Source organism: Solenopsis invicta, chromosome 1 (genome assembly GCF_016802725.1).
Source record: "Solenopsis invicta isolate M01_SB chromosome 1, UNIL_Sinv_3.0, whole genome shotgun sequence".
Classification (NCBI taxonomy): Eukaryota; Metazoa; Arthropoda; class Insecta; order Hymenoptera; family Formicidae; genus Solenopsis; species Solenopsis invicta.
Genome location: NC_052664.1, coordinates 9,054,900 through 9,077,555, shown reverse-complemented (window position 1 = coordinate 9,077,555; position 22,656 = coordinate 9,054,900). Strand labels below are relative to the sequence as shown.

Genomic DNA, 22,656 nt, shown 5'->3' with positions numbered 1-22,656 from the left:
ATACGCAATGCTTTTTCAATCTTTTAGTGCTAGATTTTTATAATTTTAACCTTCGTCTTTTATAATAAACGTTAAATATTTTTGATTTGATTATTAAAATATGGAATATTATAATAAAATAATACCATTATGAGCACGATTATACACTTCCGTTAATACTTGTATAATATTTTACGTTTGTCTTAAATATAATTTTAACCTTTATTTTTTAAACAAATGTTTTTATGATTAATATTATTAAAACATATTATTAATATTATTAAAATATGCATTATTATAATAAAATAATACTATTATGTGCACAATTATACCCTTTTGTACTTGTATAATATATTTTACATTTGTCATTTTATCGAGTCTTCCGGATTACTTAAGACATAGAGGAAGTGAAAGAGTATAAATATTTGGGGTACATGTTTCAAAGGATTCGGGGGCAGGAAGCACAGATAAGAGACAGTGTAGCGAAGGCGGCGGCGGTTATGGGACAGGTGTGGGGTATTGGAAAGAGGAGATTTGGGAGGGACTGGAAAAGGAGAGTATGGCTGTTCGATACCTTAGTGTGGACGGTAATGGGATACGGAGTGGAAATCTGGTGATGGAAGGAAAGAGAGGGGGTACAGAGATTACACGAAAGGTATTTGAGATGAGTGTTGGGTGTGAGGGAAGAACGCCAGGGTATTTGGTGAGAGAAGAAACGCAAAGAAAGAAGTTGAGAGATAGAGCAGGGAAGAGAGTTTGGGGGTTTAAAGAGAGATTGGAGGGAGGGGAGAAAAGCTTGTTAGCAAGGATGTGTTTGGAAAAGTTGAAAGAAAGGATGAAAAAGAGAAAGGAAGGATCAAAGTGGGAGAGGGAAAGGGACAGTCTTTTAGGGAGAGGGGAGTGGAAGCATTGGATTGGGAGAGAAGGAGGAGGGCAGAAGGGGTGGACTTTGAGGAGATAGAAAGAAGGGATAGAGAAAACCAAAGAGAGGAGAGGTGGGAAAGGATTAGAAACGGGAGGTTTAACAGATGGTACGGAAGAGTAAAAGGAAAGGATATTCCAAGATATCTAGACTGGGGGGAGAGTAGGTGGAGGAGATTAGTGAGATTTAGGCTGGGGAATGAAATGTTAGAAGGAAAATATTGGGAGGAGGAGGATAGAAAGTTGTGCAGGTTATGTGGGGGTCACTTGGAATCCTGGAAACACGTGTGGGAGGAGTGCAGGGCATGGAGAGAGGGAGGGGAGGAAACATGGCAGGAAGCGTGTGAAAGGATTTTAAGAGAGGAAAAAGAGGGAGAGGGATGGCTGAGAGAGGTGGAAGAGGAGAGAATTGGAGGAAGGGTGAAGAGGGGGGATGGGGCGAGGGGAGGGGAGGATGTGGGAGGTATGGGAGGGAGAAGGAGGGTATAAATGAGAGGACGAGTGTCAGAGAGGGAGTGAGTGAGGGGTGAAAGAGCAAAGGTTGTAAACGGAAGCGGAAGTCCCTAGGGTTGCGGTAATGAGAGAGAGAGAGAGAGAGAGAGAGAGAGAGAGAGAGAGGGGGAGAGGGAGAGGAGGGAGGGGGGGGAGAGAGAGAGAGAGAGAGAGAGAGAGAGAGAGAGAGAGAGAGAGAGAGAGAGAGAGAGAGAGAGAGAGGCAGGCATTAGGTGTAAGCGAGCATAATGGCGGGACAGGCAGGGCATGCGTGCGAGGCGGTACTAGTATAAGATTAGAGTAAGAGTAGATTAAGTTAGATGTAAGTTGACTTGTAAGTATATGTAACCCCAAGGAGATCATAAATATATTACTACTACTACTATCTATACCTTTACATTTCCATTTTCTTTACGCTTACTTTCACAATATCTATATCTATACTTATGTCTATACCTGGTCTTATTTCCTATCTTACATTCTAATTTTCGTTTGCTACTTCTTTCCTATACTATCACTCTTCTCACTTTCTCCGTACTCCTATATATTCCTTCCAATCTCTTTTCATTCATTCCTTCTCTCATTTACAATATGCCACTCATTCTCCATAAATCATTCTGCCTGATTTCTTGCATAACCTGTCGCCTTTTCCTTCCTGTAGCTGTTTCTGCTTTTGTTTCTACCATTTTATTCCTCTAACCTATTCTCCTAACACTTTTTCTTTTTGCCTTTTTTGTTTTCCTTACCTTCTTTGTTTAAATCCTACCTTACTCGCCCTCCTGGATTCTCCCGCCTCATTGTCCGCCCTAACCTATTCCTGTTCCTTCCACCTATATCTTACAATATCTCCGCAATTCTTTTTTCCCTACATCCGCCTCCAATTACCTGTCTTCTCTACCTTCTTACCTCTCTAGTTCATACCTCTTTATTTCCTAATACTTCTTAATGTATTACAAACACTCATACTCAGCCTCACTCTCCATCCACATCCATACACCATCGCGCCATCTAACCAAGTCCCCATATTTTAATAATAATAATTAAAAATATTTAATATTTGTTATGAAAGATGAAAGTTAAAATAGAAACTTAGCACTGAAAAGATTAAACATTGCATATAATAACCCTTACGGAAATAAACTATTGGAAAGCCAATAATCACTATTGACTTACAATAGTGATTATTCATTCTCTAATAGTGATTATGTAGCATCTAATGATTGGATTATTCGCAATAATCATTTCCTAATAGTTTTTGAATGAGTGATTATTGATTTCATAATGAGATTATTTGCAATAATCATTTCCCAATAGTTCTTTTATGGAATGATTATTGATTTCATATTCAGGTTATTTGGAATAATCACCAGCACACTACTTTAGTTAATAGTTAATATATAAATGATTATTAGTGACTATTAGTCGACTATTCACAATAAACCCAATAAGAACTGGATTGTTTTATACGTTTATTAAACGCAAGTATGGTATAAAACAGGTATAGGTATGTGGCAGATATGTATATAGTTAAAACGGTTTTTATACGTTAGTGCAATATACGTTTATAATAATCGTTCTTATTACGTATATATAATATGGAACATATTTTATACGTTGAAAAATGGTTTATAAAATGTATTTACGTTTATAACACGTATAAAAATACTTACTACCATATACTAATTAAACGTTTCTTAAATACGTTTATGATTTGTAAAAGTTGTTCCTTTAAATAACTTATCAAAAATAGGATTTAATATCCAGGTATGATATACTTTTTAAATATGTTAATAAAAGTTTAAGCGTAAATTATATTTATACATTTTTATTGCAGCAATATTTAAACGAATAAACGTATTTTATACACATTCGGTATAGCTAATTAAAGGTGAATTGAAAACGTATATTATTTATAAAATTGAAAACGTATATTATTTATAAAAAACATTTATAAATCATTTCAGAAACACCGAATACGGTTAAAATCCAAGACATTCAATTATTAATAGTTATTTTACACGTAAAAACATATTACAGTGCTCTCAAAAATTGAGCGATTTGCTTTGGTTTTGAGTCTCGAACATAGACTTTGTACTATGTCTATGGTCTCAAAGCTTTTTCGCGACGCCTGTCTTCGCGTCTTCGCGGCTTGCGCGGCTTCCACTAGGTGGCCATGCCGCGGGGGATTTTTTCGTTAGTCGAGTGCGGCCACAGGCATTATATCAAGGCGCCACCGAGACTGTCTTTCTAAATCGCACTTTAGTGAAACTTTTGGGAACTAATTGTTGTAACCTCGAGACGAATTTTGCTCTCGTTTTTTTTAAATGTGATGTATATGTGGTTCGTTGTTTCCACATAAAATTTTATATTTTTATGTTTAAAACTAACAATTTGTATTGTTATTAAATCTTGTACATAAATGTTTAATTTAAATTTAACCTTTAATTCTTTTAAACAACAAAAAGAAATATTTTTTTGAAACTAAAATTTATTACGTTTAATTATTGATTTATCAATACATATTTTATATGACTATATAAATCGTAGTGACTATCTGGCTCAAATAATTTTTCAATAGTTCTGTGCAATAGTTTGTCCCAATAATCCACGAAAACACTATGACGAATAATCCAATAGTTTTATTAATAGCTTTACTAATAGTTACAACAGTCCATTTCCGTAAGGGAAAGCTTACATTAAAATAGTATAATATTGCATGGGAATTGCGAAAGATGTCTGCAACGTCAAATTATTGCAAGCTTGTGGTAACATTCAAATATTCGTAATTTAAAACCTGAAAAATCTTTATGACGTTTTGGATTATTTGCATGAGATCGTCTATTGGTTTTACTGGCAGAAGAAATAAAACGCAACGCGTAATTTTCACTTTTGCCAACTGCATTACTTTTACTGGCAGTAACCAAACTTATTTTCGAACAGATCCATATGTATAATAGTATGTTTTAAATAGGTATATATAATCGTATATGATTTTATGTATAAATATACATATATGATTTCAAATTCAATTATATATTGTCGTTAATATTATACATGATCTAATGTATAACTATGTATGATTCTAGATAGCACAGGACATCTTATGGGCATCCGTTTTAAGTTCATTTTACGTCCGCACGTTTATGGACATGAAATGGACGTCCATCGTATGTCTGATTTTAGACGTCTAATAATGACCAATTTTTGGATGTCCATAGGATATTCCAATTAGGATATCGGGAAGCGCTCTATTACCGCGCAAGCCTAATGTTTCATGCGTTTTTTATTGCAAATATAGAGTATGTTTAGACATTTTAAAAGTCATCTTATTTAAAAAATTTTCTAAGTCTGTTTGCAACGTGTTACTTTTGCTAACTTGGTAACTTTTTCCAAAAAAATATTTATTTATAAATACTTATTTTAATATTGTAAAAAACCGTTTTCTTAACATTAAATAAAATAAAAAGTTTTTTAAAGTAAAAAAATCGAGAATCTTTCTCAAGAATTTTTTCTGGAAATTTTCAAGTAGTCATCCATTCAAGTCGTAATCGTAAAAAAATATAATTTTATATATGTTTATATAAATAATATGCTTTAATTATATGTTACATGTTTTTAATAACATATATTAACTCGATATACATGTGTTTTATTTAACATTAAAAAAACTATTTTTGACAATATTAAAGTAAATATTTATAAATAAATTTTTTTATATCATATATGTACATATACATGGTCATATAAAGACAAATTTCGTACATGATCGTACATGATGTCTATGATGATTTACATATGGTCATATATAATTATATATAAAATTTTTACTCGAGTATTGATATCGCGAATGAAGAATTAGGGATGTATCATAGTACTTTATTTAATCAAATAATCAACTGCATTTAAAATTTAAAATAGTAAAATAGTTGTTATTAAATGACAAGGTAATTTTTAAATGTGATTAAATTCCAGTTAAGTATTCATTTCTAAGTAAATTACTATCTAATTTTGAAGGAATTTATTTATAAAACAAAGCATAGAAACTCTCTTGATTTTAATAAAACGCAAAATTTGTATTTTGGATCATTTATTTACTAGCAGAATTAAAAGGATACTATGTGTCTAATACATTATTTCATATTTAATATTAATAAATATCTACATTACTTTTTGAAAGTTATACGTTGTTGTCAAGTTTTAGAAGGTACTTAGATATCAACAGAAATTTGTGAGATTTTATCTAAAATCAAGTATTGAAGATATTTTTCCTCGTAAATTATATGGTGACTTGCTTATATTTTATAATCTATGCATTTGTCGAAAAATGTAGTTATGTTTTTCTATTTTATATCTATAAGCGTATCAAATTCTAAACTTTGATTATGAACTTTGTCATACAAGTGTCCTCCATTGATTATTATTTCTTTGAATTTGATATATGAAGTTACATTCTTGTTATTATAAAAAATATTATGACAGATAAATGAGCAATGTGTGAACTACCATAAGGATACATAATACGGATAGCTCATTTCATAATAATTTTTTCGAAAACGGTAAAGTGACTTGAAATTTTAGATAAAAGAATAAAGTACATCAATAAGTATCATAGTAAAATGTTATAGTAATGATGTTCTTCGAAATTCTATCATACATCCTTAACAAGATAGAAATAATAAAGATACAGCAATAAAATATATGTTATATACCTTATACCTACCGAGAATGTGAGTTTCTTGTCGGAGACAGGTTGGAAATAAATAAAAAAGAGAGTGCTCACGAGTGCAACAATTAAAATTACAAGTAACACTACGAAAGTTACTTTTCCTGCAACGATCTCTGTGATATACATTGATAATAATACGGCTGTACAAATACAAAGAATAACTGCAAAAAATTATAATATTATATATGAGACATCTCAAAATGGGTCAACATTCGTAAAAATAGTGAGTCTTATTAGTGGTAAATCTTACCATAGCAGCATACGAGAGCGGTAACAATCTGTGCCGTAAGTTTCGTAGAATGATTTAATTTGTTCGCCTTTACCAATTGTTTTGCGATAAATATGAAAGTCCGTGGGTTATGATCGCCTTTCTTCTCGTACGCTTCACTTTCCTCGTATCTAGGAAAGATGTATTCATTACGAACGAAAACAGCTTTTATCGATATATTATTAATTCTTTGCAAACCAGCGACTGTACTTGGGGTTTATAGCCTCTATTATTTTGTAAATTGTTAGTTATTAGATTTTTATGAAATTTAAACTATGTGGTAATTCGATCATTTTTATATTATTCGAATCTGAGGTCACAAATAACAAATTTTAAATACTGGATCCAATATAGCAGAATTTTTATCAAATAATTAAATTTTAAAACTTGGTTTCAGGGAATTTTTAGTTATTAAGAAACACTAAGCTTTTAATTTTATTTTACTTGAAGCTCGAGCTAATCTAATAAAATAAACGCCTATAAGCACATCAACTTCTTTGCTTTATGTGTTTCTTTGCATTATGTGCAACTTTGGTTATGTGCTCCGTGATACAAGTTTCTCCTTCATTATAATATGATTATTACTTTTTGGAATTTAATATTTTAATGATATATTCAAATTCAGCAATCTTGTGAACTTTCTAAAACTAAATTTCAGGATAACCAAATCAATTTTGAAAAATTCGATTTACTATTAAATTTTGAATTTAAAATTTTTGAGACCAAAATTTAATTCAGCGACATTAAAAACATTTAAAACAAGAAGTTCATAAATTACTTTGTTAAAAAACTCCGGTCCTCAAATAAAGTTTAAAAAAGTTTTTTAGTCTAGAGCATCATAAAATGACTCATTTTTAGGAATTAAAAAAAAAAATCGCTGCATACGTCCTTCAAATTACACCTCTAATTGTACATATTTCATTAATTGTAAATATTAATACGACTTAATGTGTAACAGTTTTTATGTTATGTACGTTTAACAAATATATTTATAGAGTCAATACGATTTCTTACAAAACTATCGAAAATATCTACTTTAATTTTAGGAGATAAACGAGGTCGTGAGATATATGTAGGATGATAAAATATCATGATATCTCTTGTAACTCGCGAAGAATTCTAAGAATAATCATTAAAATTACTTTGTTACAGTCTATTGAAACTTTAAACATTATAGGATAATTACTGATCATTAGTATCCTCTGTGTTTTATATACCCAGATAGCACAGTGATGTTTTAAAAACATACTTAAAACGTACATATTGGACGTTTTGGACATATTAAAAAATCCAGTTTAGATCCATGGATATCTTAAAAACGTTTTAAAAACATCCAGTGTTACCATTATGGACTTCTTAAAAACGTCCTTTAGTACGCAATGGATTAAAACTGGACTAAATTAATACATTAAACAAATTTTAGACTACAATCCAGACAAAATGATTCTTATATAATATATTTTTTGTCGATGAAAGTAGTTCCGTAAATAAAATTGCTCTATCATGTCACATTCCCCAGAATATTTTTTCTTACAAAACAAATTTATTTATAAATATTTATTTTAATATTATAAAAAACCGTTTTATTAATGTTAATTAAAATAAAAGTGTTACTTATAGTAAAAAAAATCGGGAATATTTCTCAAGTATTTTTTTTAGGAAATTTTCAAGCGGTCACCCATCTAACAAGGAAACACAGGGAAGTGTCCGCCTCAGATTAAAACGAGTTTTTAATATGTTGTAGTACAGATAAAAATAAGGGACACGTATTTTTTTATACGTGCCCATACGCACTTTAAGGGGGTGAAACACCCCTTTGAAGAAAATCGGTTTTTTTTTTTCGAAGCGTATGCCGTCGAAACTATAAGAGATAGAAAAAAATGTTTTAAATAAAAGTTGAATGGCTCGAAGAGTAATTTATAACAGCAAAAAAAATTAAAAAAAAATTTTTTTTAAATACTTTCCCCCACTTACCTATTTTTTTTTTCAAAATTTTTATTTTTTTTATAAGCAAAATAAAGCTTATTTTATTACGAATTCAACGGTATATGATAAAGTTACGATACAACATTCCCATTTTCCAAAAATAATTAAAAACCTCTCTATACGCACGGTACGCGCACCCGTCCGCGCGTTCGTGCGCTACGGAAGTGACTCCCTCCGATTTCGACGTGCCTTTAATATGTTGTACAGATTAAAATAAGGGACACGTATTTTTTACACGTGTCCTAATACACTTTTAAGGGTGAAACATCCCTTTAAAGAAAAACGGGTTTTTTCTTTCGAAGCGTGTATCGTCGAAACTATAAGAGATAAAGAAAAATGTTCTCAATGAAAGTTGAATGCATGTTTTTCTCGCATAAGATGACAAAAACTTATCGAGAATAGTCTGTGTCTAACATGAAAACGCAGACATTGAGAAAAACATTTACTACAAAATAAAATGACACTACACTAAAGAATAACAACAATTACGGTGTTGTAAGACATTAATTTCTTGTTTAGAAAATAATATGTAATTAATATAAGTTAAACATTTATTTACTGGTCTACATGATTCGACTAGAATAGTTGTTTTCTTCAACATTTTACAGATAAGGAGACTTGGATTACAAAAAATTATTACTCACACATTCCATATCTTCAGTATCTAACGCCAGCTCATCAACTAACAACAAGAGAACTAACATAAAACTAATTAAAAAATTAGTTAGAAATTTCATCTTTTATACTGCATTTATACAATTCAATTAATGTGTTTATTAAATTCGATTAGTGTAGAAATATGCATAACCACGCTACTGGCGCGTGCACTTTGGGTCATTTCCTTACATATGTAACTCTTGAATCTATACATGTCAATACTGCCAAGACGTAAACATTCTATTTCAAGATAGGAAATGACCCTAAGTGCACGCACCAGTAGCGTGGTTATGCAATGTCTTACAACACCGTAATTGTTGTTATTCTTTAGTGTAGTGTCGTTTTATTTTGTAGTAAATGTTTTTCTCAATGTCTGCGTTTTCATGTTAGACACAGACTGTCTTCGAAAAGTTTTTGTCATCTTATGCGAGAAAAACATGCATTCAACTTTCATTGAGAACATTTTTCTTTATCTCTTATAGTTTCGACGATACACGCTTCGAAAGAAAAAACCGAACGATTTTCTTCAAAGGGATGTTCACCCTTAAAAGTGTATTAGGACACGTGTAAAAAATACGTGTCCCTTATTTTAATCTGTACAATATATTAAAGGCACGTCGAAATCGGAGGGAGTCACTTCCGTAGCGCACAAACACGCGGGTGCGCGTACCGTGCGTATAGAGGTTTTTAAATATTTTTGGAAAATGGGAATGTTGTATCGTAACTTTATCATATACCGTTGAATTTGTAATAAAATAAGCTTTATTTTGCTTATAAAAAAAATAAAAATTTTGAAAAAAAATAGGTAAGTGGTGGGGGAAAGTATAAAAAAAAAATTAAAAAAAATTTTTTTTGCTGTTATAAATTGCTCTTCAAGCCATTCAACTTTTATTTAAAACATTTTTTTCTATCTCTTATAGTTTCGACGGCATACTCTTCAAAAGAAAAAAACCGATTTTCTTCAAAGGGCTGTTTCACCCCCTTAAAGTGCGTATGGGCACATATAAAAAAATACGTGTCCCTTATTTCTATCTGTACTACAACATATTAAAAACTCGTTTTAATCTGAGGCGGACACTTCCCTGTGTTTCCTTGTAAGTTGTAACCTCACCCAACGTTGCTTGATCTGTAAGACTGCTGCGAACTGATGCCTGGTGGTGTTCTATGAACATTTTGTGTTAACATATTGTTGTACTCGACGAAACGAGTACACAGTTCACTCGCGCAAAGACACTCGTTTTCACGACGCGAAAGGAAAGAAACTCTTTTATAAAAAGGAACACTAACTTTAATCTAATAACTTTATACAAATAAATTATAGCGGAATTATTCTAAATATCTCGTGACAACTCCGCGTTTCAGAATAGAACAAAAGCCGAAAATAGCAGAATAACAAATGGAATTAATTGATGGTATTTTTCCATTGGCTATTTTGTCACTTTTGTATACGTAAGAAATTCGCACGTTTTCAAGAATAGGGCCCTGTTCGAACTTGTGTCACAGACGTTCGACGGATCTCTTGTACCAAAAAAGATGTTCAATGTCCAAAAATACACGTCCGATGGACATCCATTGAACGTCCGTGTGTAATCTGGGCTCGACGCTTGCCGTTTGTTGCGTGCAGTCTGAACTAAGCTTTAAAATTGAGATGAAGAGCACATTTTACACGAAATGTTTTGTAATGAAAGTAAGAACCCCTTGTGCGATTTTTAAAAAATTGTTAAAAGCAACACATTGCGAGCAAACTTAGAAAAATTTTTGAATAAAATGTTTATTTTTAAAATGTCTAAATGTAAATATACTTTGTACGTTGCATAACGTACGTTTTTAAAACGTTCGTATTAAATTCATGGACGTTTGGACCAAACTGAAACCAAAACTGGACGTCCAATGGATGTCCTGTGCTGCCTGGGTAAGCTGAATTTCAGTTCTGCAAATAGCAGCGACTTTTGTAGGTGTATACTGCACGTAATTTTGAAAAGTATGTTAATATTTTAAATAATAAAATATGTTTTACAAAGGGTTAATATAACAATTTTGAATCTTTAGTGTAACAATATATTTGTTAACAAATATTAAATATGAGTCGATTTATCGGAGACGTTAAAAAAAAAAGCCATTCAGCATTTATATAGTAGATAGCATACCACTGACAATGAGTAAAAAAATCTTAGTAAACATAGGTCAATTCAATCGTTTCTAAGATATAAACATTTTTGTATTGTAACGACCCGACTTTCCTGTGCATGGTTTAACTCGTCGGTATTCCAGGACACGAGAGAGGTCCGAGGGAAAGGCGGGCATGGGAAGTGAGATCGATAAGATAGGTGGAAAAAAGTTAAGGCAAAAGCTAGTAACGGATGATAATGCGAGTGATAAGAAAGTAACTTTTAGGATGACAAAGGAGGAGAAATCGGGGGAATGGGAGAGTGGAAAGAATTTAGGGAAGTGTAGCTAAAAAAGTTTAAAAAATTAAAGTTAAGCCGGGTGTACAATGAGTCGGTAGTCTGAAGTAGTCATAAGTCTGAAGTCTTAAGTCTTAAATCTTAACCTAAGTCGGTTACTTTTCAATTTTTCGCATCTACAATGAGTCGTTAGTCGTAAAGCGAGCCGCTCGGCTCAACCAATAGGAAGAAAGCAAGCTGTGGAAAGTGTACGTTTTGATTGTTTATACCGGTGACTATTGGTTCAATTTTTATTATTTCCAAATCGTCAAGATTCATTTTATTAATTGCGTTGATCTCACAATTGTAAGAATCGTCAGGATGGAAGTTAACTCACATGCTGTGACTTGTGTAAGTTCGCGCGTTGCCATGGTTGCCATTACTTTCAAACGTAAGCGTTTGATTGGTCAGTCTTAAGTCGTAAGTCTTAGAAGTTGGCTGTTGGCCAACTTCACCGATTCACCGATCAGACTCACCGATTACTCTTCCGACTCTCTTCCGACTCACCGATCGTGGCTTAAGACTACGATAAGATTACCGACTACAGACTACCGACTCATTGTAGACCCGGTATTAGAGATTAAAAAATTACGGGAGATGGTGGAAGGAACAAAAAATAGGGAAAATGAATGAAACAAAAGATTTAGGTATATAGCGGAAAGGATACATAGTGTAAAAAGACAGATCGCAGGGATAAGGGAATTGATAAATGAGAAAGAGTTTCGAAGATCGAGGAGCGGTAGGAAAGAAGAAAGTATTAGGAGTGGAGAAATTTGGAGGACGCGAGGAAGTGAATATAGTAGCATAAATACTGGAAGAAGTAAGAATTGGCTTAGTAAAAGAGAGGTTAACAAAGTGAGAAAATAGATAATGGAGAAGAAGAGGGAAGAAAGACGCAATAATATCGTAATTAAAGGAAACAAGATAAGAGAGATAGAATTGGAAGAAAATAAAGCAACATGAGTGGAGAATTTTATAGAGAAAAAATTAAGAATTCGTGTAAGCCAAGAAGCGGTGAGAGAAGGGTGAAGTGAGGATGGGAAAAGTAAAGAGTACGAGATTGATGTTTTAGAACATAATAGGAATATGGAGGCAAGATATAGAATTTTAAAATTTTGTAAGGACAATAAAATATGTATGCTTAATTAAGATGTGGGTAGAAGAAAATGGGTGGAAAAAATTAAGAGAAATTTACTATCAACGCACAAGTGGGAATGCAGTTATGCAAGAAAAGTAAAAAAGAAAAGGAGAACAATGGGGTTATGGGAGTGAGAAAGGATTAAGAAAAAAAAATCTTAGAATGAAAATAAGAAAAGGAAGATAATATTTTAATTACAAGAGTCAGTGATGTGGATAGTGAAACGGTCTATAATAATAGTAGTCTACGCTACGACGAATTGGAATTCGATAAGGAATGTAATAGTAGAGTGGTGGAGGAAAACAGAAAGAAGTATATAGCGGTAAGGGGAAATTTCAATGCGAGAATTGGTTTAGAAATGATGAGAAAGGATGGAATGTGGTAAGGAAAAGTAAAAATAAAATAGTTAATAGTAGAGGCATGGATTCAGTAGATTTAGTAGGAGAAATCAGCAATTATATTATGAACGGTACAACAATAGGAAAGAATACACTTACATAGGAGAGAGAGAGGCAGCTTGTTGATTGATTATGTAATAGCGAATGATTACTGTATGGATATTGTAATTAATTTTAAAGTAGTAGGGTGGTCGGACTCAGATCACATGCCCCTGGTGTTGGAAGTGAGTGAAAGTGGAGGAAGAGAGAAGAGTTCAGAAGAAGCAAAAAAGAGAGAAGAGGAGGCATGGAGATACAGATGGAAAGAAGACATTGAATTGTATAAGGAAAGAACAGCTGAAGGAGATAAGTGAGATAAAAAAAGGAGATAAGTGCAGTTTCGATACAGGAGAAATGGAAGGGATTAAAAGAGCTGGTACACGGCGCAATTAAGAATAAGAAGAAAGAAAACATTATAATATAAGGAATGGTGAGATATGAGTTGCGAGGAGGAATAGGATAGTACATAGAATATACAAAAGATAGAAAATAGAGAAGACTAATAAAGAAAAATTTTCGGAAGAGAGAAGGGGGTTTAGGGAACATATGAAAGGAAAGAGGAGATGAAAGGACAAAGAGAAAAAAGAGCTCAGGAAATTGAAAGACGAGGCTGAGGTATGGAAGGTAATCAATAAAAAAAGAGGGAAAAGCAATTGGGTAAAAAACACTATAAGTAAGGAAAGTTGGGAAAATTATTTCACAGAATTGCTTGGAAAAGAAGAGGTAGAAATAGAGAGTGGACGCGAAAGGAGTAAAATAGAGGAAGCGCGGAATTTCTACGGATGCATAAAAGTATGGAGGTGAAAAAGTGAAAAGGAAGTTAGTACATTTGCTAATGAGTATATGGAAGGAAGGTGTGATTCCGGAGAACTAGATAAGCGTTATAGCAACAATATACAGAATGATTCAAAATAACCCGTTGTTCTTCAAGGGACGTATTCCTGGTAAAATTTTAAGACGATTTTTTTTGGCAAAAATTTGGCAGACGCTTAGATTTTGAAATATAAGCCGATTAAGTTAGCGTATCATGGGCCGAATACAGATGGTACGCATGAGCGGTGCACTCATCGTTACGTGCGGGTGTGTCATGAGATGCCTGCTGTGCTCAGCTGACACAACACACAAGAGTCTGTCTCCTCTTTCTCTTTCTTTCTCTCTCTCTCTCTCTCTCTCTCTCTTTTACATCACAGCTAACTAGCTTTAACTTAGAAATGTAATTACTTTTCATCTTGATTTTAATGATTTTGATAAGAGAAGAGCCAGGAAATTTTTTGTACAGTCGAAGAATCAAACAAAGAATTATACGAAATCTACAAAAGTATTTACATTTCGAGTTTTTAGAAACAGTAGTACTTTTCTTGTCACACACAGAGAGAGAGAGAGAGAGAGAGAGAGAGAGAGAGAGAGAGAGAGAGAGAGAGAGAGAGAAAGGGGGGAGGGAGAAAAAGAGGGAAAGAGGGATTGATTGAGCGTTTATTACTGTCCTAAGGTAAACCCTCTAAGGACAGAAAGAATATACGAATGATACAGGTCTGAAAGCGGTTCAACTTAAAACTAGTAACAACAAATAATAATAATAGTAGAAATAAATGAAAACAATAATTAGAATAGAAATGAAAACGAAAACGTGCTTAATAATTTGCCTAGCGCGAACGAACAGTGAATATAATGTATAGATATAATAGTAAAATAAAACAGAACAAGAAATATGATATATCTTTATATAGTACTAACAGAAAGAGTACTTATATGCTAAGCAAAGAGAACGAGAACGAGAGCTAGAAAGGTAAAAGAAGGTGACGATTCAATTAGACATACCCTATGATCAGAAAGTACCGGGAATTTTTAAATAAAACAAAATAGAGTTAAATTTCAGGCAAATTTATTTTATCTTCTTCAAAATATGATCCATCTGAAGCAACACACATGTGCCAACGCTTGACCCAGTCCTCCATGCATCCCTGGTAGGCCGACGAAGGGATGGCCTTTAGTTCCCTCGTCGCATTCTCTTTGATCTCCTCGATCGACTGAAATCTCTTTCCACGAAGTGGCAACTTCAACTTGGGGAACAAAAAAAAGTCGCACGAGGCCATATCAGGTGAATACGGTGCTTGCTTGATGGTATTTACTTGATGTTTGGTCAAATAATTCATTGGTGTTTTTGCAAGAAATTCAGATCCTTTGGAACGAGCCTGGCTGCCACGCGTCTCATACCCAAAACATCAACCACAATATGCTGTGCCGTTCCATATGCAATGCCAAGTTCACTAGACATCTCTCTTAAGCTGGTATGACGATTTTCAAGCACCATTTCTTTCACTTTCTTCACGTTTTCATCGGTGTTCGACGTTGATGGACGTCCGGAACGAGGGAAATCTTCCACCACTGTACGACCACTTTTAAAGTCTTTATATCACTCGTATGCTCTTGTTTTTGATAGAGCAGATTCGCAAAATGCTTTTTGCAACATTTTCAGTGCATCGGCACACGAAATTTCGTTCGCAACACAAAATTTCAAACAAACTCTTTGTTCAACAAAATTATTCATGGTAAAATGCGGCAAAATGAAAAAAGTTGACTGATGTAAACAAACGCCAGGCAGACACTAATGATCGGATGGCACTAAAACCTGACAGATGTGCATCTTAAGGTCGTACCAACATAAGAAAAAAAAACAAACCGGTTCCCGCATGCGCGGTACTTTTAAATAAAAAATTCCCGGTACTTTCTGATCATAGGGTAGACTAGAACGCAGTTAGGCCTGGGAATGAGGTGCGTCACTATAGGCTTGTTTTCTATTTCTGCACTAGACTGCACTGGAACGTTCCTTCTTGTTTTTACTAACTTTCAAATATATATCTATTTCACTTTAAGTGCACACTAATTCAGGGAGTTCAGGAACAGAAAACAAACAGTATGAAGCAGGAAACTATAAAGATCACGCTTAAAGGCGCCAATGGAAACAGCACTGCGAATGGGTGCGGAAAGTGAGTTCCAAAGCGTAGGTGCAGCTACAGAAAATGAACGCTGGTAAGTTGCTGTGCGACTAGTGGGAACGGTGAGGTCGAGAGGAGAAGCCCTAGAAGCAGCGCGTGATTGGGAGCGAGGTACAAGAGAGGATGCAAGGTAGGGGGGTGCCCCGGTACTGCTGACAGAGTAGATCAGGCAGCCGAGGAGATAAGATCTCCTGTTCTCCGCGCTCAGCCAGCCGAGTTGAGGATAGTTTATGTATAAAAATGAGAGAGAAAGAGAGAGAGAGAGAAAGAGGACTCTTGTGTGTTGTATCAGCTTAGCGCAATAGGCACCTTACGACACGTAACGATGAGTGCGCCGCCCGTGCGTACCATCTGTATTTGACCCATGATACGATAACTTAATCGGCTTATATTTCAAAATCTAAGGGTCTGCCAAATTTTTGCCAAAGAAAAAATTGTCTTAGAATTTGACCAGGAATACGTCCCTTGAAGAACAACGGGTTATTCTGAATCATCCTGTATAAGAAAGGAGATACGGAGAAAATGGAAAGCTACAGAGAAGTTGTTATGTACAGCATAAATATTTACGCAGAGATTTTAAGGAAAAGGATAGAAGAAGAAATTGAGTGTTGGAATTTTCGAACGCTAATTTTCGAAAATCAAAGAAGCTTTAGGAAGAATAGAGGGATAATATTTTTCCGCTGAATCATCTAATTCAGAGGAAGAAGAGAGCAGGAGGTAAAGAAAAAAAAAGATATGCCTTTTTCGCAGATTTGAACTCGTCTTTCGACAACGTAAATAGGAAGAAATTATGGGAGACATTGGATAAGAAAAACATCAATAAGAGATTAATTGAGAAAATGAAGAAGATTTACAGATACAAAAGCGGCAATTAGGACGAATAAAAGGCTATCAGAAGAGATCAGGACAAAGAAAGGAGTAAGACAGAGGTGTGCTTTAAGTTCGATGATATTTAATATGTATATAGCGGAGTTAAATAAGTGTTTAGACGAGAGAGGAATAGGTGGAATAAAATTAAGGAAAAATAGGATATGGACATTGTCATGCGCGGACGACCTGGTAATATTAACGAAAAATAGGGATATAATGATAGATATAATAGGAACACTAGACGATTTCTAAGGAAAAAAAAATTAAAGTTAAATGCATAGAAATTAAAGATGATGGTTTTTAACAAAGAGAAAGAAAGGAAAAGAAATTAAAATAAGAATGGGAGAAAAGGGAAATCGAAGAGGTGTAGACGTTCAAATATTTTGGTTTCATCAAATTAGTAAAAGGCTCGAGATTTAACACAAGTAAAAGGCTAATGAGAGTACCGCGCAGTTATTTTTGCGCAAAGTGAATTAATCGTAGACAAAAATTTTTCTTTATTCTGATAATGTTCGAATGTATCAACTCTCTTTGGAGTAATCAGCGCGAGACACATTTCTAATAATACTTTCAATAATATTTTCAATAATAATAATAATTATTATTATCGTCCATCGTCGATCCGATATTCGGCTGACAATGAGTCACTAACAGTTTGCCGGACGCGGATATGTATATAGGTATAAGTGCGTGTGTATGAAAAAGTGCAATGTTAGGAATAGGGCCGACAGAGAATGAGAATAGTTATCCTAAGTAAGGTAAGGAGAAAGTAGGGAAAATATAATAAATAGAAGCAATATTGTAAACCAAATTCCGTTTCTTGGCGAAGGCTGAAGGTACTAGGGTGAGTCAAATGAAAACGAGACAGACTGTATACGTTATGTTATACAGCTTGTCTTGTTTTCATTTGACTCACCCTAATACAAATAAGTAATAAACAAAGTTTAATTATAAAATAAATTATAAATTTTTTACCGTAAGATAAGTACACAAGACGCAACAATTGTGTATGTAAGCAGCGTGCAGATACTCATCATGTTAATCAATGGTGTGAGTTCAAATATCGTTGCTAGAATGCCTGTAATACGTCATTAAGTAATTTATAATTAATTATAATTATAATTTATAATATTATAATTAAATACACTTTTTAATAAAATTAAAGAATCACTTGAAATCAGCGGTAAAAAGAATCTAATTGAAAGTCAGAAATAAAAAATGATTTCAATGAAACATAATTGCAGAGCGATGTTTGGAAAAGTGTTATAAAGCTTAAAATAATTTTTTGAATGATGTACGGCATTTTTCTCTGCAAAGATTTTTTTAAAATAGCACTAATTTAAAGTAAATAGTGCAAACTTTAAAACTAAACTTCATCTTTAATAGTGTGGACAGAAAGAAATAAAAATTTTTATTTAAATGACTGTAACTGTATTGTAAACTTTTATATTTTTTTTTTATTAATCATTACTCTATGATTTTTTCAACAAGTTATGATGATTTGAAATAAATAGTGCATTTTTGGATTTTTTCTTTAAAAACTTGTATTCTACCGCTGGTAAGCATTATCTACTCGTACAAAGAATACATTGAAATTTTAGGTGTAAAAATATGTTCAAAAAGTTTGGAATATATTTGGATTGTCAACTGACGATTAACACTGAAATAAGGGTCATCATAAAAAAGAATCGTTAAGTGAGTGTATCCTCAAATGAGTGTACCTTAAAATGAATATAATCTTCAAATGAAGATACTATGCAATATGTAGGTATTTGAGGGTACCTTCATTTGGAAGTTACACTCATTTTAAGGTTTTGTAAAAATAACCTATAATACATAAGTAGACAATGAAAATTTTTTGTTAAAAGTTAGCTTTGTTGCATATATTTCATATAGGTTACAGTGCAAAAAGTGCAAAACAATTTTAAAGGCATTTAATTTCAAGCGAAAAGGCATTATTGTTTATGTATAAAAATGAAGGTATACTCTCACACAAATAACAAATGCTCCTGAAAAAAATATAATTGAATTATAATAAATTTGAATAAAAAAGATTATTTGATTCTGTGTATTAGCGCTCTGTCTGTCTCTCTCTCTCTCTTTCTCTCTCTCTCTCTCTCTCTCTCTCTCTCTTTCATATACATGGTGTTGAAAAAAAGGTCACATATTTTGATAGCAGGTAGTGTTGGTCAAAACAAGAAAAAAAGGTCTAATTAACATGACTCCTACAACTAATATCTTCAAAGATACAAGCTATTTTGTTATTTGAGCTCTTTGTCATTTTCTTATTAGTCGTGTCATCTTTAAAATATAATGAACAACAGAGTAGGCTTGTAGTATCTATTGCGAACTAAACATAAATATCAGAAAAGAGAAAGGAAGATAGAATCTATGATTTGAAAGAGTGTGTAATTTTCTAAGACGTAGGGCTGAAACATGCGTGGGAGTAATCACATAGAGCAACTCCTCTAATGCCGAGTCAGCATTAAAATTTTTTGTTTTTTGTAAAAAAGTTTTTATTTTGTTATTATACATTCAGTTTCTTTACTTCAGTATTTTTATGAAAGATAAATGGTTACATATCATATTAAAATAAAAACTGTTTCTTTATCTCTTCTTGTTTATTTTTTATTTTTTAAGGCACCTAGAAAAAAGATATCCCGATTGTACTTCACTCTCCTTTATTCATTATATTCTAAAGATGACACGACTAATAAGAAAATAACAAAATAGCTTGTATTTTTGAAGATATTAGTCCCCATGGACCCATGTTAATTAGACTTTTTCTTCTTGTTTTGATCAATATTACTTGTTATCAAAATATGTGACCCTTTTGTTTCAACACCCTGTATTAATAATAAACTTGAATTAAAATTAATAAGGTTAATGAGAAATTTCGATAAATATATATTCGTATATACACTCACCCACATAAAAAACGAGCCATCAAATTTTATCACAATTTTTTAATATTTTCAAATAGCGATAACTCAACGAAAAAGTATCGGATTGAAATGAAACAGGGCTCAAATTAAAGCGTAAATATTTCCTTTGATAGCCAAGAAAATCAAAATTTGATTACGAACAATTTGGACAAAATGGCGGACATTAAAGACAGGCATTGATAAAAAGGAAAAAAATTATTTGCTTTAAACTATTGCGTTGCTCCGAGAAATCGGCTGCCTAGCACAAAAATGTATGAGCTTTTAAACTTATTAATTTCCGAATAAGTCCATATTTTTAACAATTTTTTATGATTTTTGTGGACAAAGTTATAACGTTTTAAAAAAAGTGTTACAAAACGGACATTTTCTTGTAAACTCATTGTCAGTATAACTCAGAAACAAATTATTGTATGGAATACTTGATCAAAAAGGAAATTAAAGAGTGAATTTCAAATCTTTATTCTTTTTTCAAAGAACCTTGCACAAATCTTATGGGAAATGGGTCCCGGTGGATTTTGTTGAAACTTTGAAAATTTGTAGTTTACATGATATTTTATGAAATGCTTTCATTGCCCCAACTATGGACAGTTAAAAATAGGAAATAAGCGATTGCGTGTAGGAAATTATCTAATAATGCCTCTCTCTCCTATTCTCTCCCTACTCCTTTTTTTCTCTTTTTCTCTCCCCTTCCATTCTCCGCGTGTGTATGTGTGTGTGTGTGTGTGTGTGTGTGTGTGTGTGTGTGGGGGGGGGGGAGATAGTAGAATAATGAATTAATCTTTAAACATCAATAACATTTGGTATATTATCAAGATTTTCTTGCGGTGGCCTATTCGTTGCAGCGAATAGTATAAAGGAATCTCAATAAAGGGTACCGAACATGTTCGTGTAATTGCGTATTTAATAAACTATAAAACACTTGCTATGTGTGCACCTTGGATGTGAGAGTCGCCCTGAACATCCATTCCATCATTTATATTATGATCGTCTGTCGGTCGATATAATATCCATAATTGGTATTTTGTTGCCTTGCGAAATCGAGAATACACTCTAATTTTTATTAAACTAGGTTGTTTTTGGGCTGATCATGATGTGGGGGATGGAATGGATGTATTGGATGTTCAGGATGGTCCTCACATCCAAGGTTACTACTGTACTTACAAATTCGGTGCTCGAACATTTGCACAAATAGGAAGTGTGTTATGGTTTATTGGATACGCACGACACAAACATGTTCGGTACCATTCATCGAGACTTCTTTATACTATTTGCGATGCAGCAAATAGGTCACCTCAAGAAAATCCTGATAATATAACAAATGTTATTGATGTTTAAACATTAGTTCATTGTTCTGCACTTCCCCCTCCCCCCTTTCAAACACACACACACACGCGCGCGCGCAGACGAAAAAGGGAGGAGGAGAGAAAGAGAGAAAAAGAAGCGGGGAAAGGATAGGAGAGGGAGGCATCATCAAGTGATTTCCTACACGTAGTCGCCTATTTCTTACTTTGAACTCCCTAGGGCCCAAACGGCTCAATGCATCAAGTTGGGGTAATGAGAGTTCTGCTGATCATCAGAACGATGTAAACTATAAATTTTTAAAGCTTTAATCAAATTAACCGGAACCCAATTCCATAAACTTTGTACGGGATCCTTTTAATTTTTTCCTTTTTTTCAATGTCTGTCTTCAATGTTCGCCAGTTTATGAAAATTGTTCGTAATTCAATTTTGATTTTCTTAGCTATCAAGGAAAATGATTAAGTATCATATACAATAATTTCTTTTTGAGTTATATTGAGTTTATAAAAAAAGTTGTCTGTTTTGTAACACTTTTTTTAAAATGCTATAACTTTGTAAAAAAAAATCGTAGAAAATTGTTAAAAATATGGATTTATTTGGAAATTAATAAGCTTCCCACACAACACATGGACGTCCCCGGACGTCCGATACATGTCCACAAAAGTCCTTGTAATGTCCCAGTATCTCGTACGTCCGTAGGACCTTCCAAGGATATTCGAAGGATATCCTGATTTATTATAGCTGCAGTATGACGTTTGTAGGACGTCCGCAGGACCTATTTGGGAAGATTTGTAATATCTAACATATTATGTATATTAAACATGTTCCCGACATACATAATAAATATGCATTCGAAAATTGCGAGCGTTGTTCTTTATATTAAATAAGACATTTTGAAGATGTTCTAAGGACGTCCATTAAATGTTCAAAAGATATCGGTACGTTCCGGAAAGGTCCGCTATATACATATATGTCAACGAAGTTGAGTATATTATTATCATTATTATCATTATTATTATAACACAAGGATTTTATAAATTATAAAATTATGAAGATAATTTTTTGTGTTAAAAATATTTAACAAAAGATATATTTAACCTAAACCTATATTTAACAAAAGATATATAAACATAAACTATAAATTTTGATAATATGCTTTAATTGCTTTGATAATAAGCTTTAATATACAGTATATAGCTTTTTAATAACATATATTATTTGTTAATATTCAATATTTTATTATATATAATATTTATGTCATATTTAATACATATGTATAATACTATAACGATTAATTTAATATGCTATTTAATGGCCATTTTATTTGTGAGGAAAATTCTACTCAAAATATAAATAAATAATAACGTATATTATATCAAGTAAAATTTTTTTCGGAAAAAATATTTTGGAACGTAAACTTAAAATATAAAGAAAGTAATTATACATCTAGCAGCAAGGTATATATATTTGATTTACAAAATCATATCATAATATTGAT

At 32.8% G+C, this 22,656-nt stretch overlaps 1 protein-coding gene across 2 annotated transcripts in view; it reads right to left on the bottom strand.

Annotated features, from left to right (window-relative positions):
• The window catches only part of LOC105205656 (high affinity cationic amino acid transporter 1), a 119,148-nt gene that overhangs the window by 4,888 nt on the left and 91,604 nt on the right, over positions 1–22,656 (bottom strand). For both annotated transcript variants that reach the window (XM_039446117.1, XM_026139683.2), the window contains exons 7-9: positions 17,890–17,992; positions 6,369–6,517; positions 6,113–6,279 (exon numbers count right to left, since the gene is read on the bottom strand). In XM_039446117.1, coding sequence (XP_039302051.1) covers positions 6,113–6,279; positions 6,369–6,517; positions 17,890–17,992 — 419 coding nt within the window. The remainder of the gene's footprint in view (positions 1–6,112; positions 6,280–6,368; positions 6,518–17,889; positions 17,993–22,656) is intronic.